Source organism: Chelonoidis abingdonii, chromosome 2 (genome assembly GCF_003597395.2).
Source record: "Chelonoidis abingdonii isolate Lonesome George chromosome 2, CheloAbing_2.0, whole genome shotgun sequence".
Lineage (NCBI taxonomy): Eukaryota > Metazoa > Chordata > Testudines > Testudinidae > Chelonoidis > Chelonoidis abingdonii.
Genome location: NC_133770.1, coordinates 187,409,069 through 187,423,793, shown reverse-complemented (window position 1 = coordinate 187,423,793; position 14,725 = coordinate 187,409,069). Strand labels below are relative to the sequence as shown.

At 47.3% G+C, this 14,725-nt stretch overlaps 1 protein-coding gene across 7 annotated transcripts in view; it reads left to right on the top strand.

The window, feature by feature from the left end:
• Positions 1–14,725, top strand: part of KIF13A (kinesin family member 13A) — a 132,391-nt gene that overhangs the window by 42,434 nt on the left and 75,232 nt on the right. For all 7 annotated transcript variants that reach the window (XM_075062864.1, XM_075062867.1, XM_075062862.1 and 4 more), the window contains exons 5-7: positions 4,197–4,284; positions 11,142–11,276; positions 12,488–12,600. In XM_075062864.1, the coding sequence (XP_074918965.1) occupies positions 4,197–4,284; positions 11,142–11,276; positions 12,488–12,600 (336 nt within the window). The remainder of the gene's footprint in view (positions 1–4,196; positions 4,285–11,141; positions 11,277–12,487; positions 12,601–14,725) is intronic.

Genomic DNA, 14,725 nt, shown 5'->3' with positions numbered 1-14,725 from the left:
GATCTAGAATAGAAAATTAAGTCAGGTTAACTACATCAATCGGGTGTGAAAAATCCACACCCCTGATCATTGTCGTTAAACTGGCCTAAGTCCCTGTGTAGATGGCACTAGGTCAATGGAAGAATTCTTCTGTCGACCTAGCTACTGCCTCTTGGGGAGGTAGATTACCTATGCCAGTGGTAGAATCCCTCCTATTGGTGTAGGTGTGTCTACACTGAAGCACTATAACGGTGCAGCTGTGCCACTGTAGCCTTTTAAGTGAAGACAAACTCTAAATATGTAAAAAGCAACGAAGAGTCCTGTGGCACCTTATAGACTGACAGGGTATATCTACACTACGGGATTATTCCGATTTTACAGAAACCGTTTTTTAAAACAGATTGTATAAAGTCGAGTGCACGCGGCCACACTAAGCACATTAATTTGGCAGTCTGCGTTCATGTACCGAGGCTAGCGTTGATTTCCAGAACATTGCACTGTGGGTAGCTATCCCACAGCTATCCCATAGTTCCCACAGTCTCCTTCGCCCATTGGAATTCTAGGTTGAGATCAGAATGCATGATGGAGCAAAAACAGTGTCGTGGGTGATTCTGGGTAAATGTCGTCACTCAATCCTTCCTCCGTGAAAGCAATGGCAGACAATCATTTCGCGCACTTTTTCTCTGGATTGCCCTGGCAGACGCCATAGCATGGTAACCGTGGAGCCCGTTTAGCCTTTTTTCAGTGTCACGGTATATGTACTGGATGCTGCTGACAGAGGCGGTACTACAGTGCTACACAGCAGCATTCATTTGCCTTTGCAAGGGAGCAGAGACGGCTACCAGCCCTATTCCACCATCTGCTTCTTTGGAAATTGGCAGTGATGGTTACCAGTCACATTGTACCTTCTGCTGCTGTCGTGGGTGCTCCTGGCTGGCCTTGCTGAGGTCGGCCGGGGACGCATGGACAAAAATGGGAATGACTTCCCAGGTCATTCCCTTATTTATGTTTTGTCTAAAAATAGAGTCAGGCCTGCCTAGAATATGGGGCAAGTCTACTAGAGAACCAGAGCACAGCTGCTCCAGGTCAGAGCCCCAGATATCCTGCAGATAATCAAGAACTGCACGCATCTATCAAAAGGTGCCCTGCTAACAACCCCACCCGTTGCTCCCTCCTCCCACACTCGGACCGATGCAGTTATCGCCGCCCCATTGTGTGGATGAGGTATCAAAGAATGCAGGAAAAGAAACACTGATTTAGTGAGATAAAACGAGGGAAGGCAGCTCCACTGCTACGATAGTGCCAGGACTCCATTAGAACATGGAAGGAGGGCAGGGAGGAGCCAGGCGCTATGAGGAGGGATGGTTTACCAGCCACTATGCAAACCAATCTGCCAGACTGAATCTCCAGGACTGCAAACTAAAGAAGGGATACCCTGTGGAATTTCAATTCCCATTTTTGCCCAGGCGCCCCTCGACTCACGAGCCAGCCAGAAAGGCACGTCATGGCATTAGACGAACGGAGCTATCAGCATATTGTACGGACCAATCGTGCCAATGGGAGGGAGGGGAGAAGGTGCGCTTTATATGCTGCACGCACCCGTATCTACACAGCAGCTTCCATAGACATACGGGAATAGGAAAGAGGTGAAAACAATTTTCCCGTTTCTTCGGAGAGGGAGGAAGCGGGTAAATTAACGACATAGCCCTAACCAGGTGACAATGTTTGAACTCACAGTTCAGGCATGGGAGCTCACCAAGAAGGCAAATGCTTTTCGAGACTGCAGAAACTGTGGAGAGCTAGAGTCCTCAGTCCTCCTCCCTCCTCCATGAGCAGGCCAGTGATTCGTGCTTACTCCGTTAACGCTTGTCAGACAGCACGACTGTGGTGAGCCCCTGCTGTGGCCACTGTCCGCATAGCCTGGAGATTTTTTCAATGCAGTGCTTCATCGTCTGCTGGAACAGAGCTCGATAAACAAGATGCTCCCCAGAAGAGCGATCAAGGATCACAGTCATCCCCACGTCCACGTTGGAGCTCTGTTATGGATTTGGAGACTGCATGTCACCCGTGCTGATCAGCACCTCCTGCAAAACAAATAGTAGAGAGTTCATAGAACAGAAGTACGTTATATCTATTGACTGTAAAGGGTTAACCAAGTTCAGTAAGCCTGGCTGCAACCCTTGAATCAGCAAACCAATCTAGGGACAGATACTTCAAATCTTGAAGGAGAGGAAGTCTGTGTGTGCGGTTATACGACTTGGTGTTGTTCTCTCCTGGTCTGAGAGGACAACGTGCAACCCAGGTCTCTCCACCTCTCCGTGATACAGGCCTTACATAAGCTCAGAAAGTGAGTACTAAGTAGATAAGAGCCGATGTTAAGACTTAGGTTTTTCATTATTGCAAATGTGCGATTTGATGGAAGGAGTTCAAGATTGTTTGGCTGAAGGATTTAATTGACGTCGTATACTGTAGGCCTGGGAGGGTATACCAGCATCACCTGAAAAACCCGTGTACCGAACACCATCTTAAACTACAAAGATCAATGCTTAACTGTTGTTCCTCGTTAATAAAAGCTTTCTGTTTAAGAACCGTGGTTTTTATTCTGGTGAACCCCAAAGGGAGCAGGATCTGGATCACATAGACAATTGTGGGAGGAAAGAGGAGAGGGAGAGAGAGATTAACTATGTCTCTCTGATTAAGATTAACTTGTCTCTCTCGGGAGAGTCTGGAGGGGAAAGAAGAGGAGGGAGAAGAGATTGGTACCCTATGATCGTGATCAGAGTTGAACACAGTAACTTCAGGTATCCCAGGAGGAAAACCGAAAGGAGAGCAACGATGGGGGGGGGGGGGGGTAGTCCTTGTGTTAAAATCCAGCGGGTCTGGATCTTGGGGTTCCCCGGGTAAGGTTTTGGGGGTACCAGAGTGTACCAGGCACTGGAATTCCTGGTTGGTGGCAGTGCTACAGGTTCTAAGCTGGTAATTAAGCTTAGAGGAATTCATGTTGCTACCCCATCTTTTGGACGCTAAGGTTCAGAGTGGGGAATTATACCATGACAGCTCAACGCAGGGCAAACAAGAAATGAAATTCAAAAGTTCACGGGGCTTTTCCTGTCTACCTGGCCAGTGCATCCAAGTTCAGATTGCTTTCCAGAGTGGTCACAATGGTGCACTGTGAGATACCACCCGGAGGCCAATACCGTTGAATTGCGGCCACTCTAACCCTAATCCGTCATGGCAATACCAATTTCAGCGCTACTCCCCTCGTCGGGGAGGAGTACAGAAATCGGTTTTAAGACCCCTTTATATCAATATAAAGGGCTTCTTTGTATGGACAGGTGCAGGGTTAAATTGGTTTAATGCTGCTAAATTCGGTATACATGCGTAGTGTAGACCAGGCCACAGATGTATTAGAGTATAAGCTTTCGTGGGTGAATACCCACTTCGTCAGACGCATGAGAATATGTAAATATGTAGTGGTTGACTTAATTGTATTTATTAGGTGATAAATCCTAGAACCTTCTCCCATCCCAGCAGCCACGGATAGGGGCTGAGCGTCTCAATAAGGCATTGTCCCATGGACTTCACTGAGAGCCACTTGCCATCCCTTATAATTTGATTTGCCCTAGCAGGTGGGTTTAGTTCTCTGGATAGGTTTCTGGTTTTGTGTTTTTTGTTTTTTTTTAAACCTGACTGTGAATATGTGCCCAATATATACAGAATTGTATATGTCAACTAACAGATACAATTTAAAGATTAGGTTGTTACATTTGGATAAAGTGTGAAAAAAATATAATTGTGAGTTTCTTCCTTGATTTGCTCTATCACATTCCGGATTTTCGTTTTTCCATTTTTGTCTATAGAAAAAAGTAATATGAAACATTTCAGGGTCTGTTCTAACCCCCTATTCCCACCCCATCCCTCCAACAAGTGTGTGCATTTAAAAAAAATTCACATTATAATGATTAAAACCTAGTAGGTAGATTAACAATAGAAATAGAGCAAAACAAATAATTTATCTGGAAGGTGGGTTTGCTATTACTTTAATTATTTAAAAAAAAAAAACCCACCAGAATTTTAAAAATGGATCTCTAAGTTCAATAGCTGATGTAGTGGCATTTCAGACAATTACTTTCATGGATTTCTTTTTTAACCAATAAAGTTCATAATAATAGATTGCTATGGGAAGTTTTTGAATAACACCCTGCTTTGTTCCTAAGGAGCCGGCAGTCCCTTAAGGTTCGAGAGCACAAAGTATTGGGGCCATATGTAGATGGCTTGTCTCAGCTGGCTGTTACTAACTTTGAGGTAAATATAAACTGATGACAAATAACTAAATAACATTTCTGTAAACAGGGGAATAAGGAATTTTGTACTATGTAAACCAGTATCTACTCAGATGTTTTAGTGGTTCTTTGAGTGGTTGTTCAAGTCCATTCAAAGTAGATGTGTGCGCGCGCCGCGTGCACGCCAGCCGGAAGATTTTCCCTTAGTAGTGTCCGTAGGGTTGGCCCGGGCGCCCCCTGGAGTGGTGCCACCACGGCGCCTTATAAAGGGGCCTGCCGACCCTCCATCCCCTCAGTTCCTTCTTACCGCCGGGACGGCTAGCTGGAACTTCTCTTGCGTAGCAAGTTGGCAGTGTCCTATCCTTACTATTTAGTCCGTGTATTCAGTCATATTATAGTTAGATAGATCTTTGTATATAGTTTTTTGTAGTTGGGGGGGGGGGTCCCCTCCCCCCCAGAGTCTGTCGCTCACTGGGGCATGCCTGGGTTCCCCGGGTTCAAACTCTGCAAGGATTGTGGGAAATTCATGCCCAAGAGTGACCTGCACTCTGCGTGTTTCAGGTGCCTCGAAGAGAGTCACCAAAAGGACCGGTGCTCTATCTGTAGAGTCTTCCGCCCGCGAACTCTGAAGGACAGGGCTCAAAGACTTAGGGTCCTCCTGATGGAGGTGGCCTTGCGACCACCCTCGGACCCAGAGCCAGCTGAGGCGGGGCCCAGCACCTTGTCCTCAGTGCGGAGTGCCCCGGCACTGACATCAGGACTTAGGGCCCAGCCCAAGTCCTCGAAAACCCGGCACCGGATGGAGTCGGGTCATAGGAAGTCGGCCTCAGTGCAGCACTGCTCGCCTTCACCAGTGCCTGCCAAGAGAAGGAAGACAATGAGGGATCGGTCACCCCACCAGGATCCGAGGCCGACGCCGTCCATGGGTGTAAGCGGACAGACTGGGCTACAGCCCTCCACGGTTCCGTCGACTCCTGCACCGCAGAGAGGGCGGTCGAGTGCGGACCAGCCTAACTCCCTGGACCTCAGCGGAGACATACGCCCCCCGTCAACGCCAGAGGCATTCGAGGCGCCTCAGACCTAATGGGCCTCCCAGCACCAGCCTCCCTGCATCATAGGGAGTTGCCTACTGTGGTCTGTCCACCAGTACAGTCTAGAGGCAAGCTGACCATGTTGTCGCCTCCCTCCCCGCACCGTGCTGTGAAGGCAGCACTGGACCAGAGGAGAGGCTCCTTGCTGCCTCCGCACCGCTCTCCTTCGGCACCGGGCACTGCTCCCCCCCAGGTCCTCATACTCAGAGACGTCAGACTCGGAGGCAGACTCCTATCGCTCCAGACGGTGGTGGAGCAGGAGATCAGTTTCGACGGTGAGCCACCAACGTTACCCGCAGTGGCAGCAACAATGGCAGCCGCCCTCGCAGTGGCCATTTTGGACTCCCTGGGCCTACCATCAGTCGATAGGCCAGGCGTTTGGCCCTCGGTCACAGTCGGCTTCGGTGTCCTCGATGTCGCTGGCCCCGGTGCAGCTGCCTCCAGCACCGTCGCCAGGCAGGGGTGTGCCATTGTCAAGTTCAGCATCCCCTAACCGGACAGCGACACCGGCAGCGGCTCCAGTTCGGGCTCCACCAGCACCACATGATACACCAAGTTGCTCACTGGTGACCCCCTGACTCCCTGGTAGTAGACGCGGCTGACCAGCGGAGCGTCAAGGGTTTCAGGGGTTGACAGCAAAGAGCAGGGACGCAAAAAGCCTTGAGCTCTTTGGTAGAAAGGTGTACTCCATGGGGGGGTCTCCAATGCCGCATTGCCAATCAACTGGCAATAGTAAGCCGATATGGCCACAGCACCTGTTCGGCCATGTCGAAGTTTGCGGAGCTCCTTCCCCAGGACTCGAGATCAGAGTTTTCGGCCCTAGTGGAGGAGGGCAAACTGATCTCTTGAGTCTCCCTCCAGGCCGCCTTAGATGTGATGGACTCAGCCTTGCGCACTCTGGCCATGGGCCTGGTCATTCGGCAGGGAGCCTGGCTCCAGGTCTCGGGCCTGCCCTATGAGGTCCAGCAGATGATTCAAGACCTCCCCTTCGAAGGGCAGATGCTGTTTTCGGAGAAAACAGACAAACGTCTCCATAGCTTAAAGGACTCGAGGGCTACGCTTCGCTCGCTGGACTTGCATACCCCCGCGACCCAGCGCAGACAATTTAGGCCGCAGACGACCCCTCGCCCATACCAGCCACGCTCGCCAGGAGCTGGGGCACAGGCAGGGCAGAAATGGCAGGAGGCGTCACCAGCGCCACCCCTCCGGCCAGGTGTCTAGCCAATCCAGACCACCATCTGGGCCTTGACACCCTTATTTGATGGTACAGTCGAGGATGACCTACCGATAGACACTCTGGATACTTCCCACCCCTACCTTTTGGGTCACGTCTGTCCCACTTCTACTGTGCCTGGTCCCGAATTACGTCAGACAAATGGGTGCTCCGCACGGTAGAGAGGGGATAGTCTATCCAATTCTCCTCCCTTCCGCCCCACCAACTCCCTCTCCATCTCTCTTCAGGGACCCTTCTCACGAGCAACTTCTAATTCAAGAAGTGAAGTCCTTCATGGAGGCAGGGGCGGTGGAGGAAGTCCCGCGGGAGCTCAGGGGCAAAGGCTTCTACTCCCGGTATTTCCTAATACCGAAGGCAAAAGGGGGCCTGAAACCCATCCTAGACTTGCGGCTGCTGAACAAGTTTGTGCGAAAACTCAAGTTCCGCATGGTCTCCCTGTCCTTGATCATCCCCTCCCTGGATCCAGGAGATTGGTATGCCGCCCTCGACTTAAAGGACGCCTATTTCCACATTGCCATAATTCCATGGCACCTTCGGTACCTCAGATTTGTCGTGGCCAACGTCCAGCTGCAGTTCACGGTGCTCGTGCTCGGCCTGTCAGCTGCTCCCAGGGTCTTCACGAAATGCATGGCGGTAGTGACGGCCTTCCTGCGCAGACAGGGCATCCAGGTATTCCCCTACCTGGATGACTGGCTCATAAAGGGCCGCTCCAAGGAGCAGATAGAGACCCAGGTGTTGTTCATCAGGCGGACCTTTCTCGATCTTGGCCTCCTCCCGAACGAAGCCAAATCCACCCTGTCTCCGACGCAAGGAATAGAGTTCATAGGAGCGGTTCTGGACTCCACCCACGCCAAAGCGTACCTGCCGGAGTCCAGGTTCCGTGCAATTTCCGAGCTCATCCTCGGACTGCACCGCGCCCCAGTTACCACGGCGCGAGTTTGCCTCCGGCTGTTGGACCACATGGCAGCATGCACTTATGCGGTGGTCCATGCCAGACTTTGGCTTTGCCTGTTGCAGTCCTGGTTGGTGACAGTTTATCACCCAGTCAGGGACCCCCTGGACTCGGTGGTGTCCATTCCCCACTTGGTGCTGAGCTCGCTACGGTGGTGGCTCGACCTGCGGGAAGTCTGCATGGGTGTCCCCTTTGCTGCCCCGCAACCCTCTCTCTCCCTGGTGACGGACGCCTCGGATCGAGGTTGGGGAGCGCACCTGGGATGCCTCAAGACGCAGGACTTGTGGTCTCTGGAGGACTTCGAGTTGCATATCAATGTCAGGGAACTAAGAGCGGTCCGCCTGGAGTGTTTGACCTTCCGGTCTCACCTGGCTGGCAGGTGCGTTTCAGTCCTTTCGGACAACACAGCAGCAGTTTTTTATATCGACAAATGGCGGTGCACGCTCCTCTCCCCTCTGCAGGGAAGCCCTTGTGCTGTGGGATTTCTGCATTCACAATGCCACTCATCTGACGGCGTTCTATCTTCTGGGGGAGCAGAACAGTTTGGTGGACACCCTCAGCCGCTCATTCCAGGGTCACGAGTGGTCCCTCCGATGGGATGTGGTGTGCTTAATTTTCCAGCTCTGGGGCTTTCCCCGGTTAGACCTGTTTGCTTCAAGGGAAAACAGGGAGTGCCAATGGTTTTGCTCCCTCCTGGTCCGTAGTCGGAGGTCTCTGTCGGACGCCTTCCTACAGACGTGGAAGGACAGTCTGCTCTATGCCTTCCCTCCAATCCTCCTGATACACAGGGTGCTTTTAAAGATTTGCAGCGATCATGCCAGGGTAATCCTGACAGCTCCAGCGTGGCCGGGCCAGCATTGGTACACGTCAGTCCTGCACGTCAGTTGAGGTGCCCCTGACGCTGCCCCTACTCCCGGACCTGATCATGCAGGACCGGGGCTCCCTCCACCATCCGAACCTCGAATCCCTTCACCTCACAACCTGGATACTTCATGGCTGAACCCTGTGGAGTTGTGGTGCTCCCAGCTGGTCAGGCAGGTGCTGCTAGGTAGCAGGAAACCGTCCACCAGGGCCACCTACGTGGCTAAATGGAAGCGCTTCTCCATATGGTCGGGTCAGTGGGGTCATGACCCACAGGAGGTACCAATTCCCATTGTCCTTGACTATTTGCTTCACCTAAGACAACTGGGCCTCTCCCTTTCCTCCATTCGCGTTCACTTGGTCATATCCGCTTTTCATCTGGGAGAGGGGTTACCTTGGTGTTTGCGAATCCACTAGTTGGGCATTTCCTCAAGGCTCTTCCCACATGTGCGTCAGCCGATCCCTGCTTGGGACCTGAATCTGATCCTCTCCGGGCTCTCGGGGCCTCCCTTTGAGCCTCTGGCTTCGTGCTCCCTGCTGTACCTATCGTATAAGACCGCCTTCCTGGTGGCGATCACCTCGACCCGACGGGTGTCGGAGCTTTGAGTGTTAACGTCAGAGCCCCCGTACACAGTCTTCTGCAAGGACAAGGTCCAACTTAGACCTCATCTGACTTTCCTACCCAAGGTCGTTTCGCAGTTCCACGTGGGCCAAGATATCTTTCTCTCGGTGTTTTATCCGAAACCACACGCCTCCAGCAAAGAGCAGAGGCTACACTCCCTGGATGTCCGCAGGGCCTTGGCTGTTTACATAGAGCGTACCAAACTGTTCAGACGCTCGACTCAGCTCTTCATCGCAGTGGCAGAAAGAATGAAGGGGCTCCTGGTCTCCTCTCAGCGAATCTCTTCGTGGATCACGACCTGCATCTGGGAATGCTACTGCATAGCTAAGACCCCTGTCACGGCCCACACCACTACGGGGGGAGGCCTCCTCTGTGGCTTTCCTGGCTCAGGTTCCGACTCAGGAGGTTTGTAGAGCGGCCACTTGGTCCTCCATCCACACGTTCTCTTCTCACTATGCCATCATGCACCAGACGAGGGATGACGCAGCCTTCGGGCCTGCAGTTCTCCAGTCAGCAGTGATCTCCGACCCCACCTCCTAAGGTTAGGCTTGTGAGTCACCTACTTTGAATGGGCATGAACAACCACTCAAAGAAGAACTAACAGTTACCCACCTTTTAGTAACTGTTGTTCTTCGAGATGTGTTGTTCATGTCCATTCTAACACCCACCCTCCTGCCCCTCTGGAGTGCTGGCAAGAAGGAACTGAGGGGATGGAGAGTCGGTGGGCCCCTTTATAGGGCGCCGTGGTGGCGCCACTTCAGGGGGCGCCCGGGCCGACCCTACGGACACAGCTAAGGGAAAATCTTCTGGCTGGGGTGCACGCAGCGCGCGCACACCTACTTTGAATGGACATGAACAACACATGTCGAAGAACAACAGTTACTAAAAGATGGGTAACTTTTTTCTGTGAGATTTATGTGTTCTAATATTTGACTTCATTACTGACAGTCACAGAAATGTCTACATGAAGACTCAGAACTATTTATTTCAATTAAAAGCTTCTGGACCGATTTTTTTTTTCCCCATGGAAGTCAATGGAAAAATTCCTGTTGACTTCTGTGGCAGCAGTATCAGGCTCTTTGTTTTTTGAGATTACAGTGTGTATGTAGCCAGTGTGTTAAGTTTGCCAATATTTCTTTATTATTTTCATTGTTTTCTGTCCATTGGTTACACTTTTCTTGTATTATGCATATTATTTGTATCAGAGTTTATTATAGCTGCAGAAGGGCCCACTTGAGTCACTCTGACTCTTTTCAAAATGTTATGTTTCTAGGGTTTATAAAAGACAATAAAATGTAATATTTACAGAAATGCTGTACACGCTGCATTGAACTTTCTTTATAAAGTAAATTGGATGAAAAACCTGTTTAAATATTTTTTAAAAATGGCAGAAAATCTTCACTAATACTTTTCGTGTACTACTAAAGGAGGAAAGACTACCCTTTTCAGAGACTTGTATACTTCTGAGGCGGATGTACACAATGTAAACCTGAAAGCTACCTTCTAGTTCACTTAGATAGTATGTGTTGAATATAATATTAAAGCTTAAATAAATGAAAGAAGCAGTTTCTCTCAGTCATTGACAGATTGCAGTTTCTCTGATTCCAGCTTTTATGAATTATGTTAACTAAGGGAAAACCAAATGCAGTCAGTCCTCTCCAAAAGAACATTTTGCAAGTGTGAATTTTCACAACTTTTTTTTTTAATGCACATTTGCTCAGGAGAGTTGGCAAGCACATGTATCGAACTCAACATAATTGCCTTTGGTTTTATACATGTAGAAAGGTACAGTCTCTAAGTGAGGTAAACCTTTGAGCCAGTTAAGTGAAGATAGTATTAGTGCAGCTCACTGAAGAAACACATTGTGTTCGTGTGTCTAAATGGTTTTCTATTGGCCTAATTACTGGCATTAAACAAATATGACTTATACAGCACTTAAAAATTTAGTGGTGTGAATAACTTCAGTCTATCAAATTATGCACCCTTCGTACTCTATATATCTCAAAATGTATGGAGAAGGTCCTCATCTTTTCTATGTTAATGAGAATTTTTTTAGTGGGAAGAACAATTTCACCCACTTTTATCTTAACATCCCTTTTTACTATGTGTTATGCTCCAGGATATTGAGTCCCTGATGTCGGAGGGAAACAAATCTCGAACGGTTGCTGCAACCAACATGAATGAGGAAAGCAGCCGCTCTCATGCTGTATTCAATATTGTAGTAACTCAGACACTTTATGACCTGCAGTCTGGTGTAAGTGCATGGTTGTGGTGATCCTCATTTGAAATAAAAGGGACTTGCTGCCCTTTTTCTTCTTTTAGCCACTCAGCCTCCAGGATTTGTATTTCAAGGGTGATAAATTTAAAGGAAACATGGAGAACACTATTGAAGTCCATTGTCAGGACGCATACTCTTATGCATCTATAGGTAGAACTGCTTAATCTGGGATAAGGAAACACAAATGGCCTACCATTTTAAAACTTAAGCTGCCTTCACTCCTGAGAGGTGGAGTTTTTTGCCTCTGCCTTAAGAGTCATAATGTCACCTGGGGACACAGTTTCCTGTATGATATTACATTACCCTTTCCTTTGATCCTGGTAGTGGTTATTATTTGTGTGGGAATGTAGAACATGTGAGTATTCTCTTGGTTTTTCTTTTCTTTTGTCTTTAAGAGTGTGAGTGCACTGCAGTCGGAAGTGTGATTGCAGCATGTGTAGCTATATCTGAGCTAGCTTTACTCAAGCTAGCACAGGTTACGAGTAGCAGTGAAGCTACAGCAGCAAGGCCCAGGGTAGCCACCCAAATAAGTTCCCAGCATCCTGGGTGGGCTTGTACAGCCCTCACGGAAGCACTTGCTGCCATGGCTTCACTGCTAATTGTACTCACCGTAGCTAGATTGCAGAATATGTAGGCAAACCCAAGCTAGTGTTAACCACTCTCTCTGATTGCAGTGTAGACATATCCTGTCCTTATTGTAACTTGAACTGTTTTCCGTTGGTACCTAAAAGATAATCCATCCTCAAATAATTTTTTCAATCAAATTGAAACACTTTGATTTCCTTAGCTCATCTAGTAGTCATCTAGCAGTCAGTTGCCAAATGAGAGATGAGCATGCTGTTTAAGACTGACTACTGTAAAACCTGTCCTAGACAGAAGATTTTTGCTGCATTAGCATTGGCAACGCTTTACTAGCTTACCATGCTAGTAAAGTTATTGAACTTACACCATAGTTAATGCTATTTCATAAGTGGTGCAATCCTTAGGGGTAAAGTGATATGAAAGTAACTGTTTAAAAAAATTTAAAAAGCTTTATGGGAATTCCTTTTTCTTCAGGCCCTCTTACACGTCTAGTTTGTCACTGTTCATAATGCACTCCTCATAAAACAGCAGGATTTAAGTACTGCAATTATATCTGGTTCTTTAGCATTTTGTATTCACATTTCTTGGCAATTTGTCTCCTATAGAATTCTGGAGAGAAAGTCAGCAAGGTCAGCCTGGTGGATTTGGCTGGTAGCGAGAGAGTGTCTAAAACAGGAGCTGCAGGAGACCGTCTGAAGGAAGGCAGCAACATAAACAAGTAAGGACACTGGCAAATATGAAGTGTAAAAATGAATCTTCCAAGATTAATGTTTCCCTGCCTGCCTGTAATCATTTGTCATAAATCACTTCAAGTGATGCTTCTGGTGAACAAGCAGTTAATTACGTTTTTTCAGCAACTATGTGCTGAACGCCACATTATACATGGACGTAGGGAACCTGATTCATACATGATTCAGGTGAGATTTTTGTGCTGCTTATTTGGAAAAAGTGACAACATCAGTCTTAAAGAATACACGTTCATGATTCATTTACACACCCTTTTCACAGACACATGTAGCAATTTCATCTTTGAAAGAATGTAAGCCATAAAAGGAAGAATACAAACCATAAAAAATTAGGTGAAAACTGGATGGCTTTGCTCCAACATGTGCTAAAAATATGTAAGAGTATAATTCACAGTTTAAGAAAAATAGGTCACAATGAAGATGTGTAAGTTTAAGGTTGCCTAAGGGCATCTGTAACTCAAGCAATGACAATTTATAGGGGATTTTGCTACCATAACTACTGTTATTCCACAAAACAAATACTTAGTATGATATCACCATTGTCATAAATATATTAATTTCCTTGGGAAAAATGAGATAAAACGCAGCATCCAAACCTAGCTTTTTTTTCAATTACCAATTTTAAAAGTTTTCATAGAACTTTTTTAGTTCTCTGTAAGGGGAGCAGGACAGCAGAGGTATATTTCAACAACATTTATACTATAATATTAAAAACCTAACCTCTTTTAAAAGCTGGACAGGTACAGAGATTCTTCTGTAAACACCCGTCTACTTTGTCATGTTAAAAAGTTTACATGATTGGCACAATAAGGTTAAGAATCACTACATGTGGTGGAAAACTGGATGGCTTTAGGTTGGTAGTGCGATATGTGGAGTCTTAACCCTCAAGGTCACTGATTCAGTTCCAGCTGTTAGTTTCTGGTCACTATGAATCTCATGGTTGGTCACAGGCCCATGGGAAATGAGTTGGTTGTCTTAGTCTAACTCCTAGTGGAAAAGTGACACATCACAAAGACCATTGCCACAACAGATGCTAATTGCTATTCATGCTGGCAGTCTTGGCATATATACTGAGAACTGAATGGGCATTGAGAGTGAACTCTCCTCACTTTTCCCTATAACCTGATCCCTCCAAGTCAGGCTTTACATCCTTTATTGTGGTGCCAGTTTTGGAATCTTGTTCTGTCCATGTTGTATCTTTTCTGTGGATAGAGAGAGAGATTTCAAATCTTTCATGAGTATTAAATTTTACTTTGAAATATTTCTAAAAAGAGAATAGAAAAAAAACATCCCTCTTCATTCATTTCTGTATGTACTTTTACCCCAAGTTAAGTTCTTGCATGGTATAAGTCTATATCCCCTTTATCCATTTATTCACTGCTCTCTATTGGAACTCCATTTCATGCTTGAAGGCTGAAGAGAATTCCTTTAGTGTTGTACTTTGGTGTTCTTTACCTCTCTTTCCCCATACCTTGTAGAATTGTCTAACTCTTTGACTTACAAGAAGCCACAGAATTCGTATTTGTTTTGCACTTGGGGAAAAAAGGCATTTTTATTTTGAGAGAGGTAGATTTTTCCCTCTCATTCTGAAAGTGCATTGCAACCAATAATTAAAGTTTGTTTCTAGAAGTTGTGCAACTAGAACTGATTTTCACAGAACACTGAGCATAAACCATTTCTCCTATGTGTGAATAATGTGTAGCACACATTCTTTGTATTGTCACTCAGAATAGTGTGTCTCTGAAATAGATAGTGAGTTCTCTGGGGCGGACGCAATAGTTGAGATTTCCAAAATGGCACGGAAAATTTTAGCAGCACACCATCTTATGATAATCAACACATTTTATAACATTGTGGAATGTGAATTTGACTGACTTGTAAAGTATCCCAGGTTTTTTTATAATGATTCAACAGCAGAGTGGCTATAATTGCTTGAAATGGCAATAATCGATTAGAACAGTGGTTCTCAAACTAGGGCCACAGGGAAAGACCCTTGCGGACTGGTTTGTTTACCTGCCTCCAGGCTGATGGGGGCTGCAGGAAGGGTGGACAGCACATCCCTCAACCCGCGTTGCTTCCCGCAGCCCCCATTGGCCT